We start from the raw sequence: 27,736 nt of genomic DNA, 5'->3' as shown, positions 1-27,736 counted from the left end.
ATTTAAAACATTCTTTATTTTTATCATGCGGTACATTCAGAAGACATACATGAAGTGATTGCATTCAGAAGAATAATGAATAAATATATTTTTAAAAACATTTCTTTGAGCATTTACAGCATTTACATTATCAACTGTGAAACATTTCAAAACCTGCTGTATGTAAAGATTATTCCTAAAAACAAACTCAAACCCACAGTCTGAGGATTACTAAGCTTCGACTACAGTACTTATGTAGTTCAGAATTCCTATAAAGCCTTCTATACGGTTTATATAGATTTATAATTCTGTAAACAGTACATCATTTAAAACAGTAAAACACCAGCCCTGTAAACCGGTTGTCATGGAAATCAGAAGTTTTCAGACACTCCTTCATTCCTATTTAGTACCTAATTATCTTATCACCATAATCACCTATCTTTTATATTAAACACTTTTTACATTAATCACATTAATTATTACATTTAAAGATATATTTTATTCATTATTTATTGTCATTTAATACCAACCTCAAACTGCATAATTAGAAATAAATAACAGGTACTAAGACACTAAGACCTGGTTCTTCGGCTGTCCCTCTGGGTAGAACCCTATAAAAGTCTTTACCTACCAGAAAGGTTTCCTTTTTTGAAGCTAAGAACCATTAATTATCCAGTGAACACTTAAAGAACCATTTTTCTAAAAGGAGAACTATCCTGACAGGTTCTTGTTATTAAGAAGAAAATAATGAGCAATAATTTGGAGTTTGTGCTGCACATTTACCCAGTAAATACATACACTCTTAAAAAAAGGGTTCTTCAAGGGTCCTTTAAAGTGGCATTGGACAATTAAGGGTTTTAGATGTTCATAAAAGGGTTTCAGATGGAAGAAAATGCCTTTGTTGTAGGGTTCTACAGTTAAGGGTTCCCCCAAAGCACAGAAGAGAATATGTACTGTCTACAGACCTCTTATTAGTTTCTAATATCTAATTTCAAATTTGAGTTTGGTATTAAATGACAGAAAAAATATAGAATAAAATATATATTTAAATGCAACAATTATTATAATTAATACATGTGATAATATTATAAAGCGCTAAGTTAGCCGATCTTGATATACTAATTCGGTAATTAATATGTAAATGATATGTTATATAAGAGATTTTAACCACTAAATCTCTGAAAATGTAATATTAGCACTAAGTCGTGCATAATTATGTCTTGTTTGCATTAGCTCAATGATGTAATTGATCATCTTTGTATTTTTTAGCTGCTCAGGATAAAATGGACCCTGGTGTTCACTTTAAAAAGTTTTCCTCCATCGTACAGACACTCGTTAAGCTCGTTTTAGAGCTCTGGAATGTCAAAAATGTTCCTATAAGACAAAGCACCTGAAATAGCAAAACTATTAGCGAAGATGACTTTCCTGTTACGTAAACATAAATTGAAAATCTTTTCCTACTGCAAGGAAACCAAGCATTTATAAAAACCCATTCAATTTGAATTTCCTTATCATAATTTTTCCTAAAAATGAAACGTTTTTGTTGCAGCAGTGATTATTACTAATAGATTAAAACATCGCTCCTGTAACTGTAAACCTAAATGTATGCAATGTTTTATTCCCTTGGGTTCAAGTTGAAAATGATCTCATCCGTATAAAAGCCATCAGGTGTTGAGAAGGTTCACAAGAAGAACATTTGAGCAAACTGGAAAACAGTGAAGCTGCTCTGAGCCTTACTGCAGTTTTTCCACCAGCTGCTGGTACGTCGTTCTCTCTTTCATAGAGTCGTGTCTCTCCATAACGTAGCGTTTACCGTTGGTTCTCAGGTTCTCCTGCAGTTCCTCATCACTCAGCAGTCTCTTGGACAGAAGCACAAACTCCTACAGAAGAACAGGAGATGCTCTAAATATTACAGTTACTCTGTATTACCATGAGAGCGCGACTACAATACGTTTCAACATCCGAATGAGAGCTCGATCGTTCATGGAGAGACAGATCCTTTATTTTAGCTGTGTTTGAAACCCTCTGATGAAACTGAAGGCTGAAAATTCTTCACATTCTCATAATTTCAGCCAAATGTTTACACAGTACAACTGTAGCCTTCTAACCACTAACCTCAGGCACACTGGACCTGGATCTTTTAGTAAAGTCGTGTGTGAATGTTTTCATAGGCCACGCCTCATGTGCATATGTTAATAAATCAATCAGTTATAAATTACCGAGCACGTTCATGGCACAGCTGGTTTACATTTAGCCACACCCACAACACTCCATACAAGGCGAAGCTCACAGAGAGCTAAAAATGACAAAATGACAACTAAATGGTGACGGAGTGCCTCCTAAGCCTTCCAACACTGAGGGAAGGAGTCTCCAGTGTCAGTGTTTCTCAACAGTCAGTAGGTTTTTGTCTTATTAACTTTTAGAGAGAGAAAAAACAGATAGTGAGGGAACGACTGTTTATAGCTGCTATAATGTAAGTGAGAACAGGAACTAACTTGTTCTATGGACATTTAAATGTTAAATGTTAAATATGTTATTCCTAGCACAGTGTTAATTGCTGTCATCTCTTAATGACGCCTGATGATGATTCAGGAACTCCTCTATGTGTTGTGTTTTTTTAAATTCCTAATAAGAACAAGAATGAATATCCATTCACAAAACTGTAATTTTTTGTATTATAGAGTTATACATAATTTCATCATAGAGCTTTTAATATTATGATAATCATAGTGAGATTTGGACCTGATTATATTACTCAAAGGTATTTCTGGTTTTTTTTTTAAGTGGCTGTTATAAATTTGAATGATTTTTTATAGCAAGTTCATGGGAAGGTGGAAATGCTACTCAAGCTCTGATGCTAGCTGCATTAGCACAAATCTTGCTAATGCTATTAAGTCCTCCTTGCTCTTCATCACTACAGAGATATCAGAGACTCCTCTCTGTGGGAAAGTGACACATTTCTTTCCTTATAATATTCCTGTAATGTTGTACACCCTTTTCGTTTTATACACATCTCTTTTGGCTGACTTTTTTCTTCATACTGTACACAGCAGACCTTTTCTTTCCGTGTATGTGTGTGTGTGTGTGTGTGTGTGTTTCCCTTTAAGATATTTTGAAGCTCTCCGTCACTCCCCTGCTGGTTATTCTTATCCATGAATACAGAGGTAGATATCTGTCTCTGTGTGTGAAGCTAATATTCATCCACGGTCTCGTGAGAGAATCTGGGTTTCCCAGCATGCCGTAGCGTAAGACTCGCGCTATCGCTCTGATCTCAGCAGGACATGAGAAACCGCGAGAACATCAGAGTCTAATTCACAATGAAACGATTCTCTTATTGCATATAATAAGTCTCTTTCTACGAGACGCTGCAGGATCAAAACTCAAGCTGTAGATGAATCATTCATATCACTACACACACACGCACACACACACACACACACATATACACACACACACACACACAGAGGGAATATTTCACTACCCAAATCATATCTGCTCAAGTCCATAAAAGGCAAAGTTCACAGAGAGCTGAAAATGACAAAATGGTGACTAAACGGTGAAAGAGCACCTCCTAAGCATGGCGTGTACGAAATCTTCCAGTAACGCAGCTCGGCCACTGCAGCGCATCAGCTACCAAAGTCACACACTAACTCTTCCTCCTTTTACAGGGTGCCATTACTTTGGTCTTACTTGAATGGCTAGTATTATTTGTCTCTATTTATGGATTTGTTTTGGAATTGCTTAATTATAAGCTATTAATATGAAATTTCACAAAATGTCCATTAAGTTGCTGTGTAATTGAAATAAAAGTGATTTAAACTTGACAGCGTAATCCGTATATACAATCACAGTAACTCATCCATTTCAATCCAGTCAACTGTGTTCAATTTCTACGTACATTTACACAAACTCAGGAGGATATGAACATTTTTCCCAACTGGATTCTCATGAACAGCCCATTTCTTGTGTAATGAGAACAATGTTACAGACATGGACCAGATATACAGAGCGCTTTTTAAAAATCATTTGAAAACCATGAAATTCATCATTTTCAGCTCTGGCTCGTGGGAATAAAGCTAATCTCTGACTAAGTGCTCCATATTACAGAGGACTGAGGATCCAGAGTGTGTACAAATGTGTGCATAAACACCTGTGCATTTATTTTTATAGTTAAGTATTCATGCAGAAATTAAAAAAAAATCTAAGAATAATATTTTCCAGAATGTTGTCAGTTCTGCAATGCCTCAAGATACATTAGTTGTTTTTTAATTATCAAATACAACATGAACACATAATCTGCTTTCTGTGCTGAATAAGATTAATGACAAAGCGACATTTCTAAATCTCACCTCGGGGGACGAGTAGAGCAGGCCGCTGTGCTCGTGTTGGACAATCGCAGCGTTCCCGGGAATATCCCTCGCTAACACTGGCGCATTCAAATCCATGGCCTGATAAATAAACACACACACACACACACACACACGCATTACGTGTTACCATGGATATGTGAACCTGTAATAATCAGATAACTCCAATTCAAGGGTACAGAAGAAACATGCATATAATTAGTACTTTAATCCCTAGACATTTTCTCCAGTGTTTGCTGTAGATAAACTAGATTACTGCAGAACACACTGATAAGACCGGGATTAGCAGAAAAATGTCACGCCTGTAAGGCAAAGCAGGATTTTTTTAATTATTAATATTTTTGCATGTATGAGATTAGATTACTGATTTGATCCTGATAAGTCTTAAGGCTTCAGTGGTTTTATTGAGAAATAAAATTAAAAAAGACATTTTTCACATAATAAAGTAAAATATTACATTATATACAGTTTATTACATTAGACATGAAGTGGAAAAAAATGTAAGGAATCATTTAATAACAATAATAGATTATTAGTTGAGAATTTTATTACATTACCAACAATTTTTAAAAATATTTTTTCTATATTTGCTTTATTACATTGTTTTGCTTATTATATTATATTATATTATATTATATTATATTATATTATATTATATTATATTATATTATATTATATTATATTATATTATATTATATTATATTATATCATATCATATCATATCATACAGTTCTTATATTACAGACAAATTTGAAGGAGCATCGGCCAAGATTTATTTTCTGTTAAAATGTGAGTAATTTCTGATTTAAAAAAAAATATATATATAAAGCTGGATATTATAAATATAAAGCAGGAGAAGTTACACAAGAAATAAAAAAAATTCTTGTGTAAATCCACGAGTGTAAATCTGGCAGGAATTTTTTTATTTGTTTCAGCTATGAACTACTTTACACACTTCTGTATGTGAAAATATTGAGAACAAAGATAAAAAGCTAGCAATTATCATGATATGAAGTTTTTTTACCTTCTCATCATGGCTTGTGTGCCAAGAATCACAACACGGCTCAAACCCATGACCTGCTGCACTAATTACACAAATCTACTAACATATGCAAAAGAAATTAAGATGTATAAAATATGGTATTTAAACCATAATTAGTAATAAAGACTTAAAAATAAACAATTGCCCTCTAGCAGCTTGTGAATCTTCTACACAAAAGCAGTGTAAGTATTTATACGTATATATAATAGTAAAATTTCTCATATTAGTGTTTTTATAGTACGCCTGCTACTCGGTTAGCAGTTACGGTATTTTGCTATTGATTGTGGTAAATTTTCTTTAGGTTATTGTAGTCATTTTTGCTAAACTTGTTACTTCAACATAATATTTTTTCTCTTTTTTTGAAAACATTAAAATTTCGCTAAACATTTAAATAGAAATGTTTTGAAAACGACAGCCTGGCTAGTGGAAATTATAGCTACTGAATTATAGCTATGTTGCTACTGAATTTCATGGTTGTGTCTCATCCCTCTGGAGCGAAAATAGTAAAAGATTGAAAAAGAAAATATATTAAAACTAATGAAATCTCAAGAATGAGCCTAGGAAGAAATCATGGATCTAATCTTGTAGTTAAAAAAAAAAGTCCATCCCATTGCGTATGTTATTCAACACTGACGTGAAGATACACACCTCTAAGATGGCGGCGGACATGCCTTCAGAAACGGACGAGTTGACCACGGCGAATGATTTCCTCATGGCGGCGTGGAGTTCCTCCTGACTCCTCTCTGCTGCTAAAAATACTCCAGCAGACCTACGAACACAAACACACAAGTTTGTTGAGGAAAGTTCTGGAAAGAAGCAACACAGCAGACTGTAGAAAGTTACAGCAGCACATCCTGGCCTCTCAGGATTCAAAATAATAATAATAAAAAAAATGTTTCTTATCACTTTCCCACACAATCTTGCAATTCATTCTGGGTTAAGATGCTAGTCCGATAGCGTGACATCCTCCATGCATTATAGCGAGCTTGTTTACAATTTCACTTTGGCTAAAAACGAGTGTATACAGAGATAAGTTAGCACACTCCAAGACCAATTTCATGTGAGGGCCAAAAGCTGCAAAAAAGAAAAAAAAAACCTATAAAACTCAAAGCATGAAGACAATTTCTTGCGTACTTTGTTAGAGATAAAGAGTTGAGCTTCTGAAGAAAGTCTAAGAAGAGGAGTGGAAAGATGAAAGAGGAGGGAGCTTTACCTCTTCACACACTCTTCAACCTCTGAGCTAAGTACAGGGTCGATCTGTAAAACAAAAGAGAGAAAAACTAAAGTGAGTAAAACAAAAAGTACCACTTTTCTGCTGTCAAAAAGCAGAAAAAGCAGAAAAATCTTATCTTTCACTGGATAAACATGGGCCATGTTTGCTCTTTTAGGAAAGTTCACAAATATTGTGTTGTTCAGTTTGTGTTTTCTGAACATTGAACACAGCTATACTAAAGCTCTGACACTGGAGACTCCTTCCATGAATGTTAAATAAACATCTCCTTACAGAAAACTTCACCATATCAACAATTACACACGTTTTTTTATCCGTTTACGTGGAGCGTCTGCTGTACAAGTCCCTGTGAATGAGCTGTTACTATCGAAACAGTAACGTATCAGAACAAGCGCATGAATATAAACCTCTGATCTGCAGCTGCAGTACTGTTATAGAAAATTAATCAACAAATTCTGACCAATCAGAATCCAGAGTTCAACAGCACTGTGGTGCAATGTGTTATGAGAAGTGGAAGTGTAGAACTATCCATGGTTGCTTGGAGTTTAGAAGGCTAAATATCATTTACTGTAACTATTTCTAGAAATATGAAAAATGTACTGAGCAATAGAGACCTTAAACTCTAAATCATAGCAACTATTTCATTATCAGTTTGCTTCTTCTTACCTTTACAGCATCATTAGATCAGTGTTAGAAAATTTCAAAATAAAGCACATGGTAAACATGACTTAAGGTCATCCTGTGGTAAAAAGTAAGACGAGTAAGACCAGATCTCACATTTATCTTTTCATATAAACCATAAGGGACTTTGGCTGTGTGAGATGATTTCTGTAATACCCAAATCACAGCGTCTGGACAAGACACTTTTACATTCTCATTATTTTCAACATAGCATTAGTCTTGTTGAGAAAAGCATTAAAGAATACTGTCAGATTTTGGAGATTAAGGACAAGTCGAGGTTTTTCCTCTATCTGATTAATTATGATGTAAGTGCTCCTTTGTGTAAGTCCTGTGACTTGGAATATAACAGCAGCTTAGAGTAATTTATAACCCAAAATATGGTAACCTAAAATATTACCAAAACTAAGAACGATGTTCATGAGTAAAACTAAACTTAAAATTCCTGCCAAAATAAACCACGGATGATCGTTATGAGGAAAAAAGACTACAGTAATGTTGACAATGTTGATCCCATATATATGTATAACAAACCTGACTTGCGTTGATGAATGTTAAAAACAGTATAGGAACACACTGGACTCCAGCAGCAGGGTGCGATCATTAGGCGGTGAGAAAAATCAATTTTTAGGAGAAGTGTTTATGTTCTAGTGCTGTTAAATCTGCAAAACCATTTAAAATATGAGGTGAAAATACCATCTACAACCAGCACCAAGCACTAGGTGGTGATGAACAAGCTGAGATCCTGACATTCAGTCTATTACATATGAATGGCTTTAATTTTCTCTCAGAATGCATTGCAAGTTTAAGAAAATATCTTCTGGGAAAGAAATCTTCATACCTCTGCAATATAATTCAGAGGAACTGAATTCTGTAAGAAACGTTGATCAACAGGACCATCATTCCTCATCATATTTGCCTCACAATTTGTTGACTTTTTATGTTTATTCAAAGATCCATCCCAGCTTGTGGTTGGTCCAGGAAGATCCTCCTTGAGAACTTTGACCTTATCAAAGTCTTGCTAGTGAACCAAGTCCCAAAGCCATGATCTGAAGCAGCTGATGTTCTGACGCAGGCTCATGGCTAGCTCCTAACGTTCCTTGGCACGTCCAAGCAGCACATGGATGTCAGAAGTGTGAATTTTATGCCCAGAATTTTATGCCCCGCTGTGATCATTCTCAACCTGGTACATCCAATTAGCTTTAGGCTGTCATGCTAATACTAGTAAAGAAGCTGTGTGAGCTGTGCACACAACACACCAGCACACAGACACACACACACTTTCGGATTTGTGCTCACCTTTGGGCCGATGATGATGAGGATCACCAGAGGGTTCTGGGTATGCCATTCTGTTGGAAACAAGATCTGGCAGAGGATTAGCCATGTAAATAAAACAGAACACACACATACACACACACACACGCCTTAGGCCATGAGAGCAGGAAGTCACTGGGCATCATGGCGTCTCCAGAGGTCAGACCACAAAATACCCTTGGTTGGCAGCAAACACACAGGACCTTAGGAACATAGGACCCTGGGAATACATGGCCCTAGAAACATCAGACTATCAGAATATAGGACACTAGAACATAGGACTATAATAATATATGGCCCTGGAAATATAGGACCCTTGAGAACGGAGAACTCTACATAGGACCCTGAAAACATAGCAGACTGGGAACCTAGGACTATAAGAATATAGGATACTGGAAACATAGGACCTTGGGAATACAGAACCCTGAGAACCGAGGGCTCTGGAAATATAGGACTCTGAAAACACAGGACCCTGGGAAACTAAGGACCGTGGTAAGATAGGGGCCTAGAAACATAGCACTATAACAGTACAGGTTCCTGGGTACAAAGATGCCTAGAACATAGGACCCTGGGAACATAAGACTATACAAATAAAGGGCCCTGGGAAGATAAGACTCTAAGAATATAGTACCCTGGAAACTTAAAGTCCTGGGAACAAAGAAGCTTGAAAATATAGGACCCTGGACATGTAGGGGTCTGGGAACATAGGGTTTTGAAACTATTGGACGCAAGGACCCTGGGAACATAGAAGGGTTGGAAACATAAGACACTAGAAACATAGAGCCCTGGGAACTTAGGACCCTGGTAACACAGGTTCTGGTAACAAGGACACATAGGATCCTGGGAATATAGAACATGAGACCACAGGGTTGACATGACATGAGTGGCCACTTGTAGCTCATTTGGAGAAGTGTATAGTGGTTAAAGGATTTGACTAAGAAAATTATGGCCCTTGTCATCAAGATCAATGTCACGGTTTCCAGGAATCATAAGCTAATTCCTCTGAACTGTGTTCAGAGTCAAATCTGCTTGCTAATTAGCTAATATGCTTCTAGCTGCTAGCTACTAAATTCTCCTCGGAAGAAATTGTAAGAAATGAACAAGTGTGCATTAAAAGCAGCACTGGAACAGGACGTGGGAACTAAACACCTCAAAAATGAACGTCTGAGATGTCTACAGTGTTGTACATTAGGCTTAAGAAGTGTGTGATGGTTCACCTGAGAAAGCGTTCAGCAGGTAGAGAGGGTCCTTCACTTTTCTGAGTCCACACACTAACAGGAACACGTGCAGGTCATCTACTCGATCCACACACACTCCTACAAACCCAAACAAATGAGATCCTCCGTTAGCAGAATCCTCTGCTGTACTGCATTTACAGCAAATCAACCAGGAAGGGGACAGAAGGATAAAATGTAGAGCAAATTATTTATTCATCTTTATACTTTTAGGAACATAAACACAAAATGAACATAAAACCCAACTGAAAGTGCATAAAGAATCAGTGAGCTGGAAAACATGCTATTTTGTTGGGACCCTACTAGAGGTCATGCCCTATATCAACACCATAAACTAGCTGACCATGTGACAGCCATCAGGTAGTCAGTAAAACACACACAAATATTATTTAATGCATATAAAATGTGTATAAGACCACAAAATATTTCACATCAGTTTGGGTCGAACCCATAACCATTAGTGAGCTAGCTAACTTTGTCTCACTAGCTAGTAGCTAACTTGTGCATGTTTTTCATAGTGTAGCTTTTGTACATTTTGTAATCAAGCTTACGTCTATCCAGCCTTAAATATCTCTGAAATAAAGTCATCATTTAGCAAGTGTTGAGTTTAAATTATGCTCTTAAACATATTAAGATGCTAATTAAGACTATTAAGATGCTAATGATTTTTTTGTGATGTCAAGTAGATTTTAAGTAAATAGCAAACAGTTCATTATTGAGATGGAATATTGTTACTCTTACTAATTTAGTTACGATGCTAGATGCTAGTTTTATGGTTCTACGAATTTCATCATATATGAAGTTATCATGTAGCTTTTTCATGGTTACTCACAAGCAAAAAAGACTGCAAACAGCCACAAGCATGATCAGTAAAAAGTTCCCCAGTCGATAACATGCTAGCTAGCAACACTTCATTTTGCTAATTAATGTTTTAGCTAATGAATGAGCAGAGTTCAGAATGGGATGCATTCACACTCTGCTAGGCATGTCTAATCATGCTCTTAGTACTTCAAACAGCTTTGAATTGCAAATGTAATGAAACAGAAGTTAATCTAAATCCTGAACCTTTTAGCTGATTAGCATGTGTCCATGTCCAGACCCGTAATGAGAACTTCAGAACCCCGGTTCGGACGCTAAAACTTCTGATCTGATCAACTCAACCGGGGAAACTGTGCACATGTTAATTATCCTGACCCAGAGAGGTTAATGAAACCAAGAAAGAGAGTCTCGAGGGAAGACCAAGGACTTCCGCTGATGTGATGAGGATTTTCTGAAGCGATCTGGAATCGTTTGGGGTCAGTGACTGCAGGATCAGGGGCTCTAATCCCTTTTAATCCCATGCTAGGAGGCTGAAACACATGAAAATATGTCTGAGATAGACTTCGCTGAAATGGGACACGACCCAAGTGACCACAACACGCAGGATTAAACTCTTTTTGGATTCTGTAACCCATTTCTCCGAGAGATAAGGCCACGATAAGGGAAGGAAATTCATTTCCGCAGATAAGCATCCAATTCCATAATGCCTTCAGCAATTCAGACGTTAGGGTTTGACAGGAAAATCACACGCAGGATTATAATGAACACAAAAAGTCAAGGGCTGTCGAGACAAAATGTCATAAAAAGTGGTCCATTCCATCACCGTAACAGGAGTTTGCTAATATTAAAAAAATGAAAGGAAGTGTAACATTAAAGGACATCAGCTTAGGGCTAAAATCAGGCTTAAGCGACAGATTAGAGGCTAAAACCCTTCATTCAAACAAGTAGCAGTAAAGAAAGTGCACGTCAATGTCTCTTCAAAAAAAGAAGAAATCCATTCAAATCCAAGAAAAAGAAATTCGTTCAACCTTTTGAGTCAATTGAGTTCTGTTCATATTAATCAAATAAATATTATCATTTTTATATCGAATCTTTTTAAAAATAATTTCCATTGATTTATAATATTTTTTCTTCTAAAATGTTTTATTTTATTATTAAATGTGTGTGTGTGTCTGTGTGTATGTACATATATATATATATATATACAATGCTATTACTATGACAATTATTATTAGGATATATATATATGTTACGATCGCCAGCTGGAGTGCCCATGAACTCCACTAGAGGGCACTCCACCCTGGACTCTTGCCATTGCTTTCTGGACTCCATTTCCCATGTGTTCCTTGCCCCTCCTGTGATGTTTGGTCATGCCAAGTTAAGTCTGTTCAAGTCAAGGCAAGTCTTTATTTGTATTGTGGATTTCACTTTGCTAATTAAAAGCTGCACTTGGGTTCTTCACTACGCTTGCCTCAGTGGACTAATGTTACAGAATACATGACCGCTACCATGAACCCAGCAGCTTCAAGGCGACGGGGCCATAGATTATGTTGAGGACTTTTGTGGATTGTGCCATTTAGTGGATTTTAATGACACGGCCCTCAAAGACATTTTCCGTTTTGGCCTCACAAAAGAAATCTCATTGTTAATGCCACATCACACGCCTCACTGGACTCTGGCTACATATATTGACTTTGCACTCCAGTTGAGTGGTTCCTTGTTCACTGTGGGGATTGCGGATGAGGAACCCTGCTATCTTCCGGTACCCACCACACCGGAGCATTGTCATGTCCCGACCGTCATGTCAGGAGTTGTTCACGTCATGCTTGCCAAGCCAGCACCTGCTCACGTCATGTCTGCTACTCCAGGGCCTGCTAACGTCATGTCTGCTACTCCAGGGCCTGCTCACGTCACGCCTCCCAAGCCAGGGCCTGCTCACGTCACGCCTCCCAAGCCAGGGCCTGCTCATGTCATGTCTGCCAAGCCAGGGCCTGCTCATGTCACACCTGCTAATCCAGGGCCTGCTCACGTCATGCCTCCCAAGCCAGGGCCTGCTCACGTCATGCCTCCCAAGCCAGGGCCTGCTCACGTCATGCCTCCCAAGCCAGGGCCTGCTCACGTCATGTCTGCGAAGCCACGGCCTACTAATGTCACACCTGCTAATCCAGGGCCTGCTCACGACAAGCCTGCCACGCCTGAGTCCCCGACCAAGATGGCCGCCACGCCTGAGTCCCCGGACAGTCAGTGCGAGCGGCTGGCATCCCAGAGGCCTCTCCTGTCCACGAGTCTGCCCCAGAGGCCTCTCCTGTCCACGAGTCTGCCCCAGAGGCCTCTCCTGTCCACGAGTCTGCCCCTGAACCTCCCGAGCGGGCGGCTTCCGCTGCAGAACCTCCCGAGGCGGCGGCATCCATTTCTGAACTCGCTGCCTGTCCTGTCACGGCCAAGGAGGCCAATCATGAACTCCATGGCCGTGACAGGACAGGCAGAGAGGCTTTTTATGAACTCACAGTTTGTCCTGTCACGGCCAAGGAGGCCGTTCATGAACTCCCGCCTTGGTGGGCACCTGCCTTGTTAGCTCTACATTGGTGGACATCTGCTCTGCTGTGGTGGTCATCTGCTCCACCATGGGGATCTTTGCTCTCCTCGGCTTTGCTGTGGTGGTCGTCTGCTCCACCATGGGGATCTTCGGACCCCTCTGCTCAGCTGTGGTGGTCGTCTGCTCCACCGTGGGGATCTTCGGACCCATCTGCTCAGCTGTGGTGGTCTTCATCTCCGCCTGCTCCGCCCTGGTGCCCTTCAGCTCCGCCTGCTCCTCCCTGGGTCTCTGCCCCGCTGGCTCTGCCTCAGTCCCCTGTTCCTCCACTTCCACATGGACCTGGCCCTCCATCCCTCCCCCTGTTCCGTCTCCGCTCCACCCCCCTCCTGGACTCATGTCTATTCCTGTTGAGGAGTGTCTGGAAGATCACCAGCTGGAGTGCCTATGAACTCCACTAGAGGGCACTCCACCCTGGACTCTTGCCATTGCTTTCTGGACTCCATTTCCCATGTGTTCCTTGCCCCTCCTGTGATCTTGTCATGTGTTACCCTTGTCTTTGTGTCATGTTCTGATTGGTTCCTTGGTTTCATGTGTCTTGTTCGGTGTATATAGCCCTCATGTAGCCATTGTCTTTTGTCGTGTATTGATGTTGCAACCTGCAGTCTGTTCGTGTCTAGTGTGTTCATGCCAAGTTAAGTCTGTTCAAGTCAAGGCAAGTCTTTATTTGTATGGATTTGTGTGGATTTCACTTTGCTAATTAAAAGCTGCACTTGGGTTCTTCACTACGCTTGCCTCAGAGGACTAATGTTACAATATATATATTTTGTGTGTGTGTGTGTATATATATATATATATATATATATATATATATATATATATATATATATATTTTGTTTTAAATTGTTATAAAAAACATTAATGACAATTTTTGTGCATTAGTCTGAATACATTTTCTTATTATTGTCATATATTTTTGATTTTCTTTTAAAATGTTAATTAATATGACAGTGAAGTTATTTATTTATTTTTTATAAAACTGGTCTATTTTAATCACTTATCCATGTTATTTTGTTAAATTTGACAGCATTAATTCATGACACCAGATTTATTTTAATGAATTATAAAAGTACTGGAAGGCAGAGGAACATCTCTACAAATTTATCAGAAATGCAAGAATATGTTTCTGTGACTGTAATTATGCAGAAATCCATAATTTGGAGCTAGAATTGAGAATCAAATCAAATCGGCACAAATCAGATTTCATCAAAAATGGATCAAAAAGAAGGAAGAAAACTAAATCAACGGAATAAAGGATGGTGAAGAAGAAGACAGAAGCTTATCAATACAAACCAATGAGACAGAGGGAGCTAATCATCAGCTGGTATTTATTTCCTCATGTACCTGTCGATCCTGCTCTGTTCAGCTAACACAAAAAACAGCAAATGTCATTTAAAGAAAACAAATCAACACTAGACATTATCGTAAAACACATCACAAACATCTTATAACGGAGGGAAAGATTCGTGAGGAAGTGAACGGTTTTGTGTTGTCCACTGATGAGACACTGACAGTTCAATCTAGATTTCCTCCAGCTTGGGGATTTTATCAGATCTCAATCAGACGTGAGGCTAAAATCCAATAAAACAAAACACACATCTGCCACACATCAGGCTGCAGATATTGAAAATGCTTTTACACCAGACTGTGTGGTTTCACGGATCATTTTCTGACCCAAAGCTGTTCTGATCGTTCTGTCTATAGTTTTCCTTCTTTCCTTTTGTTCTTGTCTGAAAACTTCAATGTTCAAATTCAACAAAAACAATACTTTTCTTTAGATTCGACTACATCATTATTGTATAAAGGAGACTCAGAAATTACAACTCCATATCCCATAATGCACCTTAAAAAGCTACAAGGCTAATGCAGCTAGCAAATAACAGAACAATTTCATCACACAAGGAAAGTCTGTAAGTGGAACTACTTCATCATCCGCATTACAGGTTTATATTCATGCGCTCGTTATTATAATTTATCACTAAATATAATCTGAGCCTAATAATAAACAGATTAAAATGCGTAATGTGTAACATGTATAACTGTTGATGTGGTGAAGTTTTCTGTATGGAGTCATTGATGTTTATTTTAACATTTATGGAAGGAGTCTCCAGTGTCAGCTCTTTGTAAAAACTAAAGGTAAATCTTCTGACATCTTCAGGACAGAGGAGTTTACGCTTTGCGGTTTCTCGGTAACATGACAAGCTGCGTTTTTTTGTCTTATTAACTTTAAAAGAGAGAAAAAAGAGAGGCTGGTGAGGGAACGACTGTTTACAGCTGCTATAACGTAAGTGAGAACAGGAACTAACTTGTTTCCTGGACATTCCGCAACATTAAATGTAACTATAAACAGATAAAAAGTGAGACATGCTGTTGTTTACAGAATGAAAAATTGGAATCACTGCTGTGGCATAAGAGGAATAAAACACTTGGGAAACTGTTTTATTTAGAGGAAGAGGCCCTGCTTTCCTACTGAGAGCTTCGAGTGTGTGTGTGTGTGTGTGTGTGTGTGTGTGTGTGTGTGTGTGTGCGTGTGCAAAGCTAACAAACATTTACAACATCTCCATTATATTCCTGATATTAATTCTAAGTACAATCTTTATCTCAGTCCATCTTCATCATCTTTTTTTCTAAGTCCTCCACCTAGCAGGGGGTTACACAATGCTGTGCTTTCTCTCTCTCTCGCTTTCTCTCTCTCTCTCTCTCTCTCTCTCACACACACACACACACACACGTCGTGATCACTATCCAAAAGAGACACTCAGAGTCTCTCAGAATATCTTTCTTCAGATAAGCAGACCTCCTACCAGTGTTCCCTAAAAAACCCTGCCGCGAGCTACACGACAGCGGGAGGCCACCAGTGCCCACCGCAACACACACACACACACACACACACACTGTGCTTTCATGCTTTGATGGTACTGTTCTGATCTTCATCTCACACACACACACACACATCTCTCTCACACTTCCCACTGTAATGAGAAGTTGAGTGAACTGAACAGAGAGAAGATTCCGGAGATTCCGACACTCAGGATTACAGTAAATCTCGGAATGTCTGCTTGAACTGTTCACGTCAATGTTTTAGGTTTGAGTTGGGTTTAAATTTGATATTCGAGATTCTTTTAGTGTAGCTCTCCTCCTCACACACCTTTAATTCATTTATTTGCTATATATTTGTATATACACTGCCAAAAAAAGGTCGCTGTTTGGGTTTAAATAAGCAAATACTTAAGAGCCTCTGATTGGATCATTACTGCAGTGATTAATATGTTTCAGCTGGTAACAGTTCTTTTAATCTTACCTGATGCAGTGTGTAGCTTCTCATTTCTTAAACAGCCACGGCAGATTACGTATCCCATAGTCGTGGAAAAGATGTTACTGAAGGGGAAAATTGTTGGCCTGCATCAAGCAAAGAACACAGCTAAGGAGATTTCAGCAATCACTGGAACTGGGTTATGAAATGTCCAGTGCACTATTAAAGCCTGGAAGGATAATGGTGAACCGTCAACTTTACATCAGAAATGTAGTCGGAAAAAAATCTTGAATGATCATTATCGGAGATCTTTAAAACGCTTGGTGACGTCACATCGTAAAAAAATCGACAGGAGAACTCACGGCTATGTTTAATAGTGAAAGTAAGAGCATTTCCACATGCACAATGTGATGAGAACTTCCAGGATTGGGATTAAACAGCTGTGTGGCCACAAGAAAGCCATTTGTTAGTGAAACTAATCGGAAAAAATGACTTCAATTTGCTCTGGAGCATAAAGACTGGACTGTGGAGCAATGGAAAAAGGTCATGTGGTCTGATAAAATCAGATTTACTCTATTCCAAAGCAATGGGCGTGTCAGGGTAAGAAGGGAAATGCATGAAGTGATTCACCCGTCATGCATAGCGCCTACTGTACAAGCCTCTGGAGGCAGTGTTATGATCTGGGGTTGCATCAGCTGGTCAGGTCGAGGCTCAGCCTCATTGTGCGGCAATAAAATGAAGTCAGCTGAGCATCTGAATGTACTGAATGACCAGGTTTTCCCGTCAGTGGACTTTTTCTTCCCTGACGGCACAGGCATATTCCAGGATGAAAATGCTAAGATTCATCAGGCTTAACTTGTGAAAGAGTCGTTCAGGGAGCATGAGGAATCATTTTCACACATGAATTGGCCACCACAGAGTCCTGACTTTAACCCCATTGAAAGTGTTTGGAACGTGCTGGAGAAGACTTTACGGAGTGGTCCGACTCTCCTGTCCTCGATGCAAGATCTCAGGCAAAAATTAATGCAACTCTGGATGGAAATAAATGTTGTGAAGTTGCATAAAGTTGTTGAAACAATGCCAGGACGAATGCGAGCCGTAATCAAAGCTAAATGCAGTGCAACAAAATATTAGATTGTGCGACTTTTTTTTTTGACAAGGCAGTGTATTTTCTTTACATTACTTTTACTTTTGTTTATCTTTTTCCGTCACTAATAAATGAGCGTACAGTTTGTAAGCCTTAACGCTATAAGTTTTCCGACATGCGAAATGACAAAGAAGAGCGAGTGAGGGAAAACAGGGATAACAGGAACTAACTTCCACAACATTATTGTAACTATAAATGGATAAAAAGTATGACATTCTATATTATGATGTTCTCTAATAAATGAAGAATTGTAAAAAATGTATAAATTGCTGTGGTATAAGAGGAATAAAACTCCTCCGGGTGTGATGTTATAGAAAAAGAAAGATTATTTTACTAGAACAGCATGTCTGGGTTGTGTTCTATTCTTCATTTATTAAAATTATTTTACTATAACATCTAAAAGATAAACAAATCTGAAACATTTACAACATTACGCAGCACTGCTGTGGATAATGACGTCACAAATATGTAACTTGCAGGTGTGATGTGTGCTTTGTAATACAGTCAAGTGCAAAAGTTTGCACACCCTTAGAACATTACAATAATTATATATAATTAGGTTTTAAAGAATATCTGGAAATATCTGTCCTACTTCTTTTCACCTTTTGACTTCTATTCCTTTCTATTCCTTTTTTCCCCCCTTCCTCCTTGTTTGTTCAGCCGTCTCTTTTGTTTAATTACTGTAACACACACAAACACACACACACACACGTATACTCAGGTGTATCAACACATTTACACATGTACACAGATTTACAGACGCCGGGATTCACCTTTATGTTTGACAGGTGGACATGCTGATATTAATGAAGGCTGAGTCTGAAGCTTGTGTGTGTGTGTGTGTGTGTGTGTGTGTGTGTTTGTGTGTGTGTGTGTGTGTGTGATGTATTTTTAATAAGGAGTGTGTTGCTTATCGAAATTCCTGCACCCTACTGGCAGTCCGTGATGATGAATGACCACAGACAAGAGAGTTATTAATCACACACACACAGAATGAAAAACCCCAACAGAGAGAGAGGAGGAAAGAGATAAATGAAAAAGATAAGCAAAGGTAGATAGATAGATAGATAGATAGATAGATAGATAGATAATGAATGATGAAGATAGAAAGAAAGAAAGAAAGAAAGAAAGAAAGAAAGAAAGATAATGAATGTTGGAGGTAGGAACAAAGAAAGAAAAATGAAGGACCAGTTAAATGTAGGTACACAAAAAAGAATAGCTCGATAGATCGATAGGTAATAAATGACGGAGGAAAGAATAGGTGAAAGAAGGAAGAAAGAAAGAAGGAGAGAAGAAATGAAGATAGAAGAGAGAGGAGACAAGGAAGAAGAGGAAAAATGAGAAAAGAGTAGTGGAAAAAAGAGAGAATAGAGGACAGGAGAGAAAGGGGTTCTATTATACAAGGAAAGGAGAGAAGAAAAAGATGGTGAGAGGCGAGAGAATTATTTATCGTGATAAATACCTGAAGTGCGTAAGAAATCCCTCCAGCTGAAGTCAGAGCTCACTCTCGTCTCAATTCCTGAAGAGAAACGGAGTACGTGAACATCGTAATCATTCTCAAACGAGAAAAAAACACAATAAAACGAGTTAGTGTGAGGATGAGAAAGTGCAGATCTGTCCTTACCTTGAGCTTGCACATAGATCTTAGTGATGTCACAGTCCTAAAGCAGCAAAAACAACGTTACAATGTGACTAGAGTTCGTATAAACCGTCTACGATTGTTGCTATGGTTACGTCTCTATCGTTTTTTTTTTTAAAAATGTTCAACAAATTGTAGCCTATAAATCATTACTGCACAATTAACTTTAATACTTTAATTACGAATGTGAAAAAGAAATAGTGTCCGATAGCCACTATATGCGTTCGTTGTCATGGTAACATTCAACATGGTTATATAAAAGGAGGAGCTGTGATTAAAACGTTACAATCAACTAGTCTGCGATTGTTGCTATGGTTACATCTCTAACACGCTCTCTTCTTGTCGCATTTATTTTAAACATTTCCACGCACTGTAGCTGAAAGAAACATTTCTTTCTGCACGATTAAATTTAATAGTTTGATAATGATAGTGAAATATTGGCTAATAACTAGCTATTTGTACTTGTTGTCATGGTAACGTTCCAACATGGTTACTTAGTACCAGAAGGTATGAGATTGTAATGTTGTAGGTAAAATTTAAAGCAGTGTTAAAAAAAAAATAATAATGTTATAGTTGAACTAGAGTTTATGATTGTTGCTATGACAACAATGTCGCCAACTTGCGCTCTTCTTGACGCTCCTACTGTAAACATTTCCATGCACCGTAGCATATAATTCAGTTCTGTGCAATTAAATTTATTACTTTAATTAGACATGAGTATTGGCGCATAACTGTTATTTGTACTTGTTGTCATGGTAACGTTCCGAAATGGTGGTAAAAGTAAATAAATTGCCAAATAATTGTGATATTATAGCTACAATTGACTATATCCTTTTTCAAAATATATTCCTCTGTCAGAGTGACATTTCTGTCCATCATGTTTCTCTGGTGAATGGAATTATGGGATTGATTTTTCCAAAAAAAAAAAAAAAAAGACACCTTTCAAACTTTTTCAAATGTAGCCTACCTAGGCAGCGTCCAGTCCGTCCAATCATAACGCAGCATTAGCCACAATATACTGCCATACACTGTATAAATGAGCTGCCTTTAAATTACCCACAATTCTCTGCATATTCCTATTTTTCTATTAAGCGTTTCTCAAAGCCACATGAAATCCATTGCTCTAGCATGAAAAGAGGCGGAAGTATAATCAGGAATAATCTCTGCACAATTCTAAAATCAATATATAAAAAATAATAAAGCGGCAGGAGCGTGATAACGGAATAATGTTGCTGCTCGGTCGAGATCAAGCGAATCATTTCACACACACACAGAGAGAGGAAATTGGCTGGATGTTATCAGCTCTGGATGCCTGCTGTGTGTGTGTGTGTGTGTGCGTGTGTGTGTGTGTGTGTGTGTGTCACTGTGAGAGTCTAATCCGCCAATGAAACGTTTGTAATTTGTTTTGAATGCTGATGCATTATTACGGGATGCTGCTGAGAATGATTATTATCGTCGTTGTCGTTATTTGTAGCCATGTGTATTTTATTTGCGACTTCGGTTAGAGACACATTAGTCCACGTTTTTCTCTCATTTGTTTTCTGCACCATTAAAGACGAACGGCGACGGTTTGGTCGATCGTTTGCTTGATATCTGCTTTATTATTGTTCACTTCACTTCATTCCTACAGAACTGGAAGACACACAGCTTCAATAACGTTCTCTAAATTCTCTAAAAATGTGCCTCAATGAAAAACCCACATAAACTCGCCTAATTAATGAAACATAATAAATTCATAAACTCACTTTTACCATCTTTAATAGATAAAAAAATGTAATCACTGGCAAATCGCTGTGGTATAAGAGGAATAAACCACTTCAGGATGTGCTGTTATAGAAAAATAATCAACTGCGAGTGACTCTGCTTCATCACACCAGCACACCGTTGATTATTTTAATACAACAGCATGACACAAAGTGTGTTATTCCTTACGTGGTCAATCCTGCTCTAGACTATTCACTATACAACACTGTGTGGTGGTTTTTTTGTAAACACTGTGTCAGATTAGAGAGCTTTAGCGTGAAATGACCTGCATATTCACAGCACCAGATTAGCTTTCACGCAGAAAATGGAGGACTTATGAACACTAGCGTCTTACCAAGTAAGCCTGAGCTTTCTGCTTCATCTCCTCTGTGAACGCTACAGCAAACCTGTGAAAAGAAAGCGAAAGAGAGAGATCAAGTTCAGTTGAGTTTTATGTAAAGAGCTTTATACAATTTATTTAAAAACTCCTGAATCCTAAATTTTCATTACATCCCTTACTTTGGTCAAACACTAAAAAAAATTCTGGTTAAAAAAAAAGCATGTAAGTAAACAACACCGAATGAGTTAAAACGTGTCAGAATTGAATTTACTGTTTAGTGAATTTACTGTTTAGTGAATTTACTGTTTAGTGAAATGAATCACTTACGATTCACAAAAATGGCTTAGGAATCAAACTGAAATCCAATGAATCATGAATCGAATTGACTCATCTCTTCACATTTCTAATCAGATGATTTGGATTGATTCACTGAATTAAAAGGCAATGATTGAAATGATTCAGGGCAACAATCATAAACCGATTATTTAATTTATTATAAATTGATTATTAATGAAAAGGCCCATTTTGGTGTGTAAAAAAAAAGACATTTTTAAATGTGCAAATATTTTAACAAGCTAGCATGGTGATTTGGCCGTAATTCTCATATTTTTTAAAAAATAGTCCTTCTCTATGTCATCATCATTCGGATAATTAACGGTCGGCCGATCCCAGATTCTAAAACTTGGTCACATGTTGATCTGAGGATACTAAAGTGAATCACATCATAGCAGATTCAGTCTATAACAAATTGTTGGCTTAAGAATCAAAACTGCATTGTATGGTGTGGAAGCCTGAAGTTTACATCCTAACTTCTGATGTCAAAAAAATATTTAAACAAGTACAAGATCAAACATGGAGTGGTTTGTATAGCTGGGGGCATGTCCAATTTGCGTATTCATTTAATTTCTTGATAAAAGAAAAGGTGTAGGAGCGTCTGAGCATTTTTTTTTTCATTTCCTCTAGTAATGTTTATTTGTAGAACCGCCACATTAAACTTCTGTGTATCTATCGCTTTCTTCTCACTTCTGCCTTTGAACCAGGAAGCCACTGTCAATTCAGGTGCAAAATCAAACACACAAACACACACACACACACACACACACCGAGTCATACTTCAGGGTCTTCACACTTCTTCTTTTGTATTTACAGGAAAACAGAAAAACTTGCTGCTTTTTCCCCTCAGTGTCTGACTGAAAAAAAGAGAAGTGTCACTTTTCAACTGTTCACCGTCGTCTTTTACATCTCCTCTGTCTTTCTTCTCTGCGATTCTGAAGGGCATTGGATTGATGATGAAGCTGGTGTGTATAGACAGCAGCAGGGGGTCTTCACTAAAAGAAGTGTGTGGTTTTAAAAGTTCCAGCATGTTGCCTTACTGAATAAAAACTCCACCACCAGGCAGGAATGATCACAGCTATTCTTTTTCATGGTCAGATCCAGCACATAAAATGTCGGGGTTAAACATTCACAAGACAATATACACACAACTACACATGTAAATAATTTCATCGCACTCATGTACAAATTCCCCAAAGGCACGTCAATCTGTTTTATTATCATCTTATACTGTATACCACAGCGCTTAGCTCAGCAATGGTCTTATCTCGACTCTTAACTACCTGAACCATGTGTTTGACTTTCAATGAGTTTTATTTGCAAAACAATAAATTCCCACAGTGACCTTTAACCCCATGTGGCTGTTTCCAGCATTTAAGGCTACAGTCAAACAAAGTCTAGAGTTTTTTTTCCTCAGTAATTTGTCAACGCATCTGAGGGAAATGTTGATATTCTGAACAATTTTCTCTAATTTGCACTGTCACTGTGCCTCTTCTCCATATGTGTAACACATGTGATAGTTATAGCTACATCTTTAACCTAATTTCCAGTCACGACACACAGTCCTTTGGTGTCCATGTTACCCAGTTGCTTAGCAACACTGTTACCTTGGCATAACCTACTTGACTTTCCATGAGTTTAACTTGAAAAGCAATAAATTATGGCTCTTTCCAGCATTTAATGCTATGTTCAAACAGGATGGATAATTGTTGTTTTAATTTTAGTCTAGTTTTACTAATTTAACAACAGATCTGAGGGAAATTGTTGATATTCTTAATGATTTAGTCTTTTTTACTCTGTCACTTGCCAGTTATATGCTAGCTGGCTACATCTTTAGCATGTTAGCATGTTGCTTAACTTGAACCATATGTTTGACTTTCCATCAGTTTTATTTGAGTCAAAATAAATTGCAAATCATGTCTCTTTTTCTCCTTAAAAATTCCTTTATAATTTTAGTCTAGCGTCTTTCCGAAGGAATATAACAACACATCTGAGGAAAATGTCGATATTCTGAATGATTGTATGTCACTTGCACTGTCACTAAGTTATATGCTAGCTAGCTAGCTAATGCTTTTGGCGTCTATTTTCCCCTGTTGCTTAGCAACAGTGCTGTCTTGACGCTTAACTACTTGATCCTTTTTCTCTTCAGTGGACATTAACCTCACGTGGCTCTGTCCAGCATTTAATGCTAAGTTAAAACAGGGTCGATAATTCCTTTATAATTTTAGTCTACAATCTTTTCTTATGAATTTAACAACATATCTGAGGGAAATGTTGATATTCTGAATGATTTTGTCTCATTTTCTCTGTCACTTTGTCTTTCCTTCATGAATATAAAGGACATGCCGGCTACTGTATATGCTAGCTAACTAGTCCTTTTGGCGTCCATGTTACATTGTCGCTTAGCAACAGTGTTATCTTGACTTAACCTACATAAACCACATGACTTCTTGTTAATTTCATTTAATTGCAATGTTTTTCTCCACATTGGATTCAATGCTACCTTTAAAAATGGTCTATAATACAGTATTAATTTTACAGTCTTTTTTTTTTTACTAATTTATCAACACATCTGAGAGAAATGTTGATATTCTGAATTATTTTATTTCATTTCTGCTGTCACTGTGCCTTTCCTTCATACATATAAAAGAAGTGCCAGCTATGTGCTAGCTAGCTAGTCTTATTGGCGTCCATGTAACCCAGTTGCTTAGCAACAGTGTTATCTTGTCTTTCCATGAGTTTCATCTGAATAACATAAAAACCTGATATTTTTTCTCTCCACAGAGGACTTCAGCTTCACCTGGCTCTGTGCAGAACTTCCTCCATGACGCTTCGCTTGTGTTCGTCCTTGATGTCCTCGTTGATGTCCGTCCCTCCGAAGACCACTCCGAAAGGCACTCCAACATCTGCGGGCCATTTTAAAAAGAAAATGCAACATTCTCCACAAGCTCTTAAAGTGAAAAAGAAATAATACTTCTAATGAATTAAGATGTTTTTGCATTAGTCAAGTAGCTGCAGCACAGATGTAAAGAAGCTAAAAACCATTCCTTTAACAAAGCTATATTGTTCTACCCTGGTGTGTGTGTGTATGTGTGTGTATAAGTGTGTAAACAGTTTGTGTAGTTAAAGATCACCTAAGAGGAGTCTTCCTCCTTTAAATAGATGAATCGCCAGCGCTGCGTCAAACGGTTCTTGATCTTGACTCATGAGCAGCGTTACCTCAGAAGCCGAGCTGAAGTCTCTGGTGTCCCGAAGCACACAGACATGACCTGCGCTCTCTATATGATCTCTAAAAATATTACAAAACATTCCACCATCAGCAACACCATCAGCAACACCATCAGCAACACCGATCCTAGCTAACTATTTCAGATTAGCATAATATTATACAATGTTAGCAGAAGGTTAACATGTAACATGACAAAAATAACATCTCTACAATGTCCTCAAAACATGATGCATATAAAAGAACGTTTTCAGAACATCCAGAAAATGTTCTTTTGTGTTTTAACAGAGTGCTGATTCATCTAACATGCTAACTACACACACCAATTAGCTAATTAACTAGCAGTTTACAAGCTAGCTAACCTCATAACCTCATAACATATTCTCTACTCAGCTAACACAGAACATTAGCAAAAGGTTAACATGTAACACTACAAAAATACCATATAATATAAACACAATCCATTGTTCGGTATCAAACTGTAAAATTGGCGCTGAGTTGCTGTAATTTTATACACGGATTATGCTGTGAAGTTTAAATCACATATTTATTTCAATTATACACACCAATTTAATGAACATTTTAATCGTTTCATATAAATGACTTAAAAGAAAGAAAAATGAGAAAGAGAGAAAAATAAGAATAGGCATTTAATTTGGACAAAAGTAATGGCACCCTGTAAAAGGTGGAAAATGTTAGTGTGCGTCTGTGGTAGCAGACACGCCGCAGTGGCCGAGCTGCATTACTGGAAGATTTAGTGCATGCTGTGCTTAGGAGGTGCTCTTTCATCATTTTGTTGTCGTTTTGTGATTTTCAGCTTCCCTTTTATGGGGTTTTGTGGGAGTGGCTAAATGTAAAACAATTGTGTTGTAAAAATGCGTGATCATTTATGGCTGATTGGCAATGAAAATCAGAAAATTTTGTAAATATAGGAAGAATTTTTAGTTCTGTTTGGCCCACACATACATTTGCACACAACTTTATTAAAAGACTTACTAAAAAGATTTTAATGCATTTACAATGATATGATAACAGAAAACTCCAGGTCTACATGAGTCACAGAATAATTACATTTCACTACAAGCAGCAAAACCGTTCTTTTTTTCTTTTTTTTTGGTTGCCTATGCAACAGGCCACGCCCCCGTAAGCAACCGAACCTTATAAGTACATCCCCTGCCAATGATCAACTGTAAAGCCACGCCCCTTGACAACAAACGCGTCTGAGCGCCTTAAAGTAGACCAATGATTTATATAAGGTTATTTTTTTAAGTAATAAATGAGTGTTGATTTTGTTTTGTTTTTTGGTTGTTTGTTTTTGACTTGCTATTTTGCGATTTTTATACATTAAACTGTCATTTCCGGGATTATATTTTCAAAGCAAATTTCTTCCTCCATCTTTTCCGATTATTTAACATTACAGGGATTAAATTGGTCTACGTTCTTAAAGGGTTTTAAAAATAAAACCAGCTCTTTTACCTTATCCTTTCGGCAGTAGTACAATTCCCAGTTTTGGGACTGAGGCAAGCTAGGAACAGTAATTTCATTTCTCCACTGTCTCGCGAAATAAGTCTGAAATAAATTAAAATTTTACACTTAAAATATCTGAAACAAAGGCTGCTCTGTTTAATAATCCTGTCCTGTACAAGAGGGTCACCGGTACTGTATTTTTACACGGATATTTACTTTTGGTGTTGTTTTCTTTACCTACCCGTATTCGGATAAACCCGGAAGTGCGCGTTCGGCGGTTGAAGTCCTACTAGCCAATCTCTGCGAGGAGGCGTGTCGGAGTTAACCAATCATAGACAAGAAGGCGGGATATGTATGAATACGGGTGGGGAAACGTGTAGTCGTTTGCTTTCAGCATGTGTCCGTTCGAGATTGTGTTCCCCGGGAAACAAGAACTACAGAACCGATTAGTTCCTGTTTATTAATATCCAATAAACAAAACTCCACGATATAACGAAATAAAAGTTGTTTATAATTATTTAATATGAAACTGGAATTATATCGCAAGTCTGTTATTATATATCTTTAAATGTGATGTAATAATATCACTGTAGCAGGCAGTGACAATGTTCTACCTCTTTTTGTGATAATTAAATATATGTATTTATTAATTTTTCATTATTTTTCACATTTTAAAGATTTTAATGGTAATAATAAATCAGTTAATATAGAAAATCATCCAATCACATGTCATAGTTAAAATCCCTCTTACAAGGGTATGTTTATGTTTTTAAAAATTAATCCTGACATCATGTTATTTAAAAAAATAAAATAAAATAAAATAAAAGTGTTTTATTTCTCCCTTCACTAAACACACACCCCAAATAAATACATTATTGTAGACAAAATGTCATTTTTTATCTGTATCATTGTTGTGGTTTTGTTCCTTATTTTTATATTTTTAATATTGTGTCTTATTGCTTGATTTAATACATTTCATTTCAATCATTTTAAATTGCATTTATAATTAATATAAGCAGCGATACCACCCACAGCACCGACCAGCTAATCTTTAGATAAATAATAACCAGAATAAAGAGAAACAATGTATATTATTGCTTATAGTAATCAACACTCAATAAATAAATAAAGGAAAAAGAAAAGAAAGAAAAGTTTGTCATGTGGTTATGAACAGAACGGAAAAGAAATTAGTGGTTGTCGTTGGTTATTATTAAATATAAAATAAATGATATTATGTGTATATTATTAAATATAATACAAACAAAAAAAAGACAAAAAAGACATTAGTAGAGACACGAAAAAAGGAAAGAAATGAAGAGAAAACAAAAAA

At 37.4% G+C, this 27,736-nt stretch overlaps 1 protein-coding gene across 1 annotated transcript; it reads right to left on the bottom strand.

Annotated features, from left to right (window-relative positions):
• glt1d1 (glycosyltransferase 1 domain containing 1) lies at positions 1-26,887 on the bottom strand. Its single transcript, XM_026945691.3, has 12 exons — positions 26,416-26,887; positions 24,848-25,002; positions 24,514-24,619; positions 21,396-21,447; positions 19,283-19,319; positions 19,121-19,177; positions 9,829-9,927; positions 8,597-8,646; positions 6,602-6,645; positions 6,037-6,157; positions 4,329-4,427; positions 1-1,859 (listed from the first exon to the last, which is right to left on the bottom strand). The coding sequence occupies exons 1-12, from the start codon at positions 26,481-26,483 to the stop codon at positions 1,713-1,715; spliced, it is 1,035 nt and encodes a 344-aa protein (XP_026801492.3). The 5' UTR covers positions 26,484-26,887; the 3' UTR covers positions 1-1,712.
• Between the last annotated feature and the right edge of the window lie 849 nt (positions 26,888-27,736).

Source organism: Pangasianodon hypophthalmus, chromosome 8, assembly GCF_027358585.1.
Source record: "Pangasianodon hypophthalmus isolate fPanHyp1 chromosome 8, fPanHyp1.pri, whole genome shotgun sequence".
Lineage (NCBI taxonomy): Eukaryota > Metazoa > Chordata > Actinopteri > Siluriformes > Pangasiidae > Pangasianodon > Pangasianodon hypophthalmus.
Note: the sequence above shows the minus strand (reverse complement) of the source record. Positions and strands in the feature narration are given on the sequence as shown.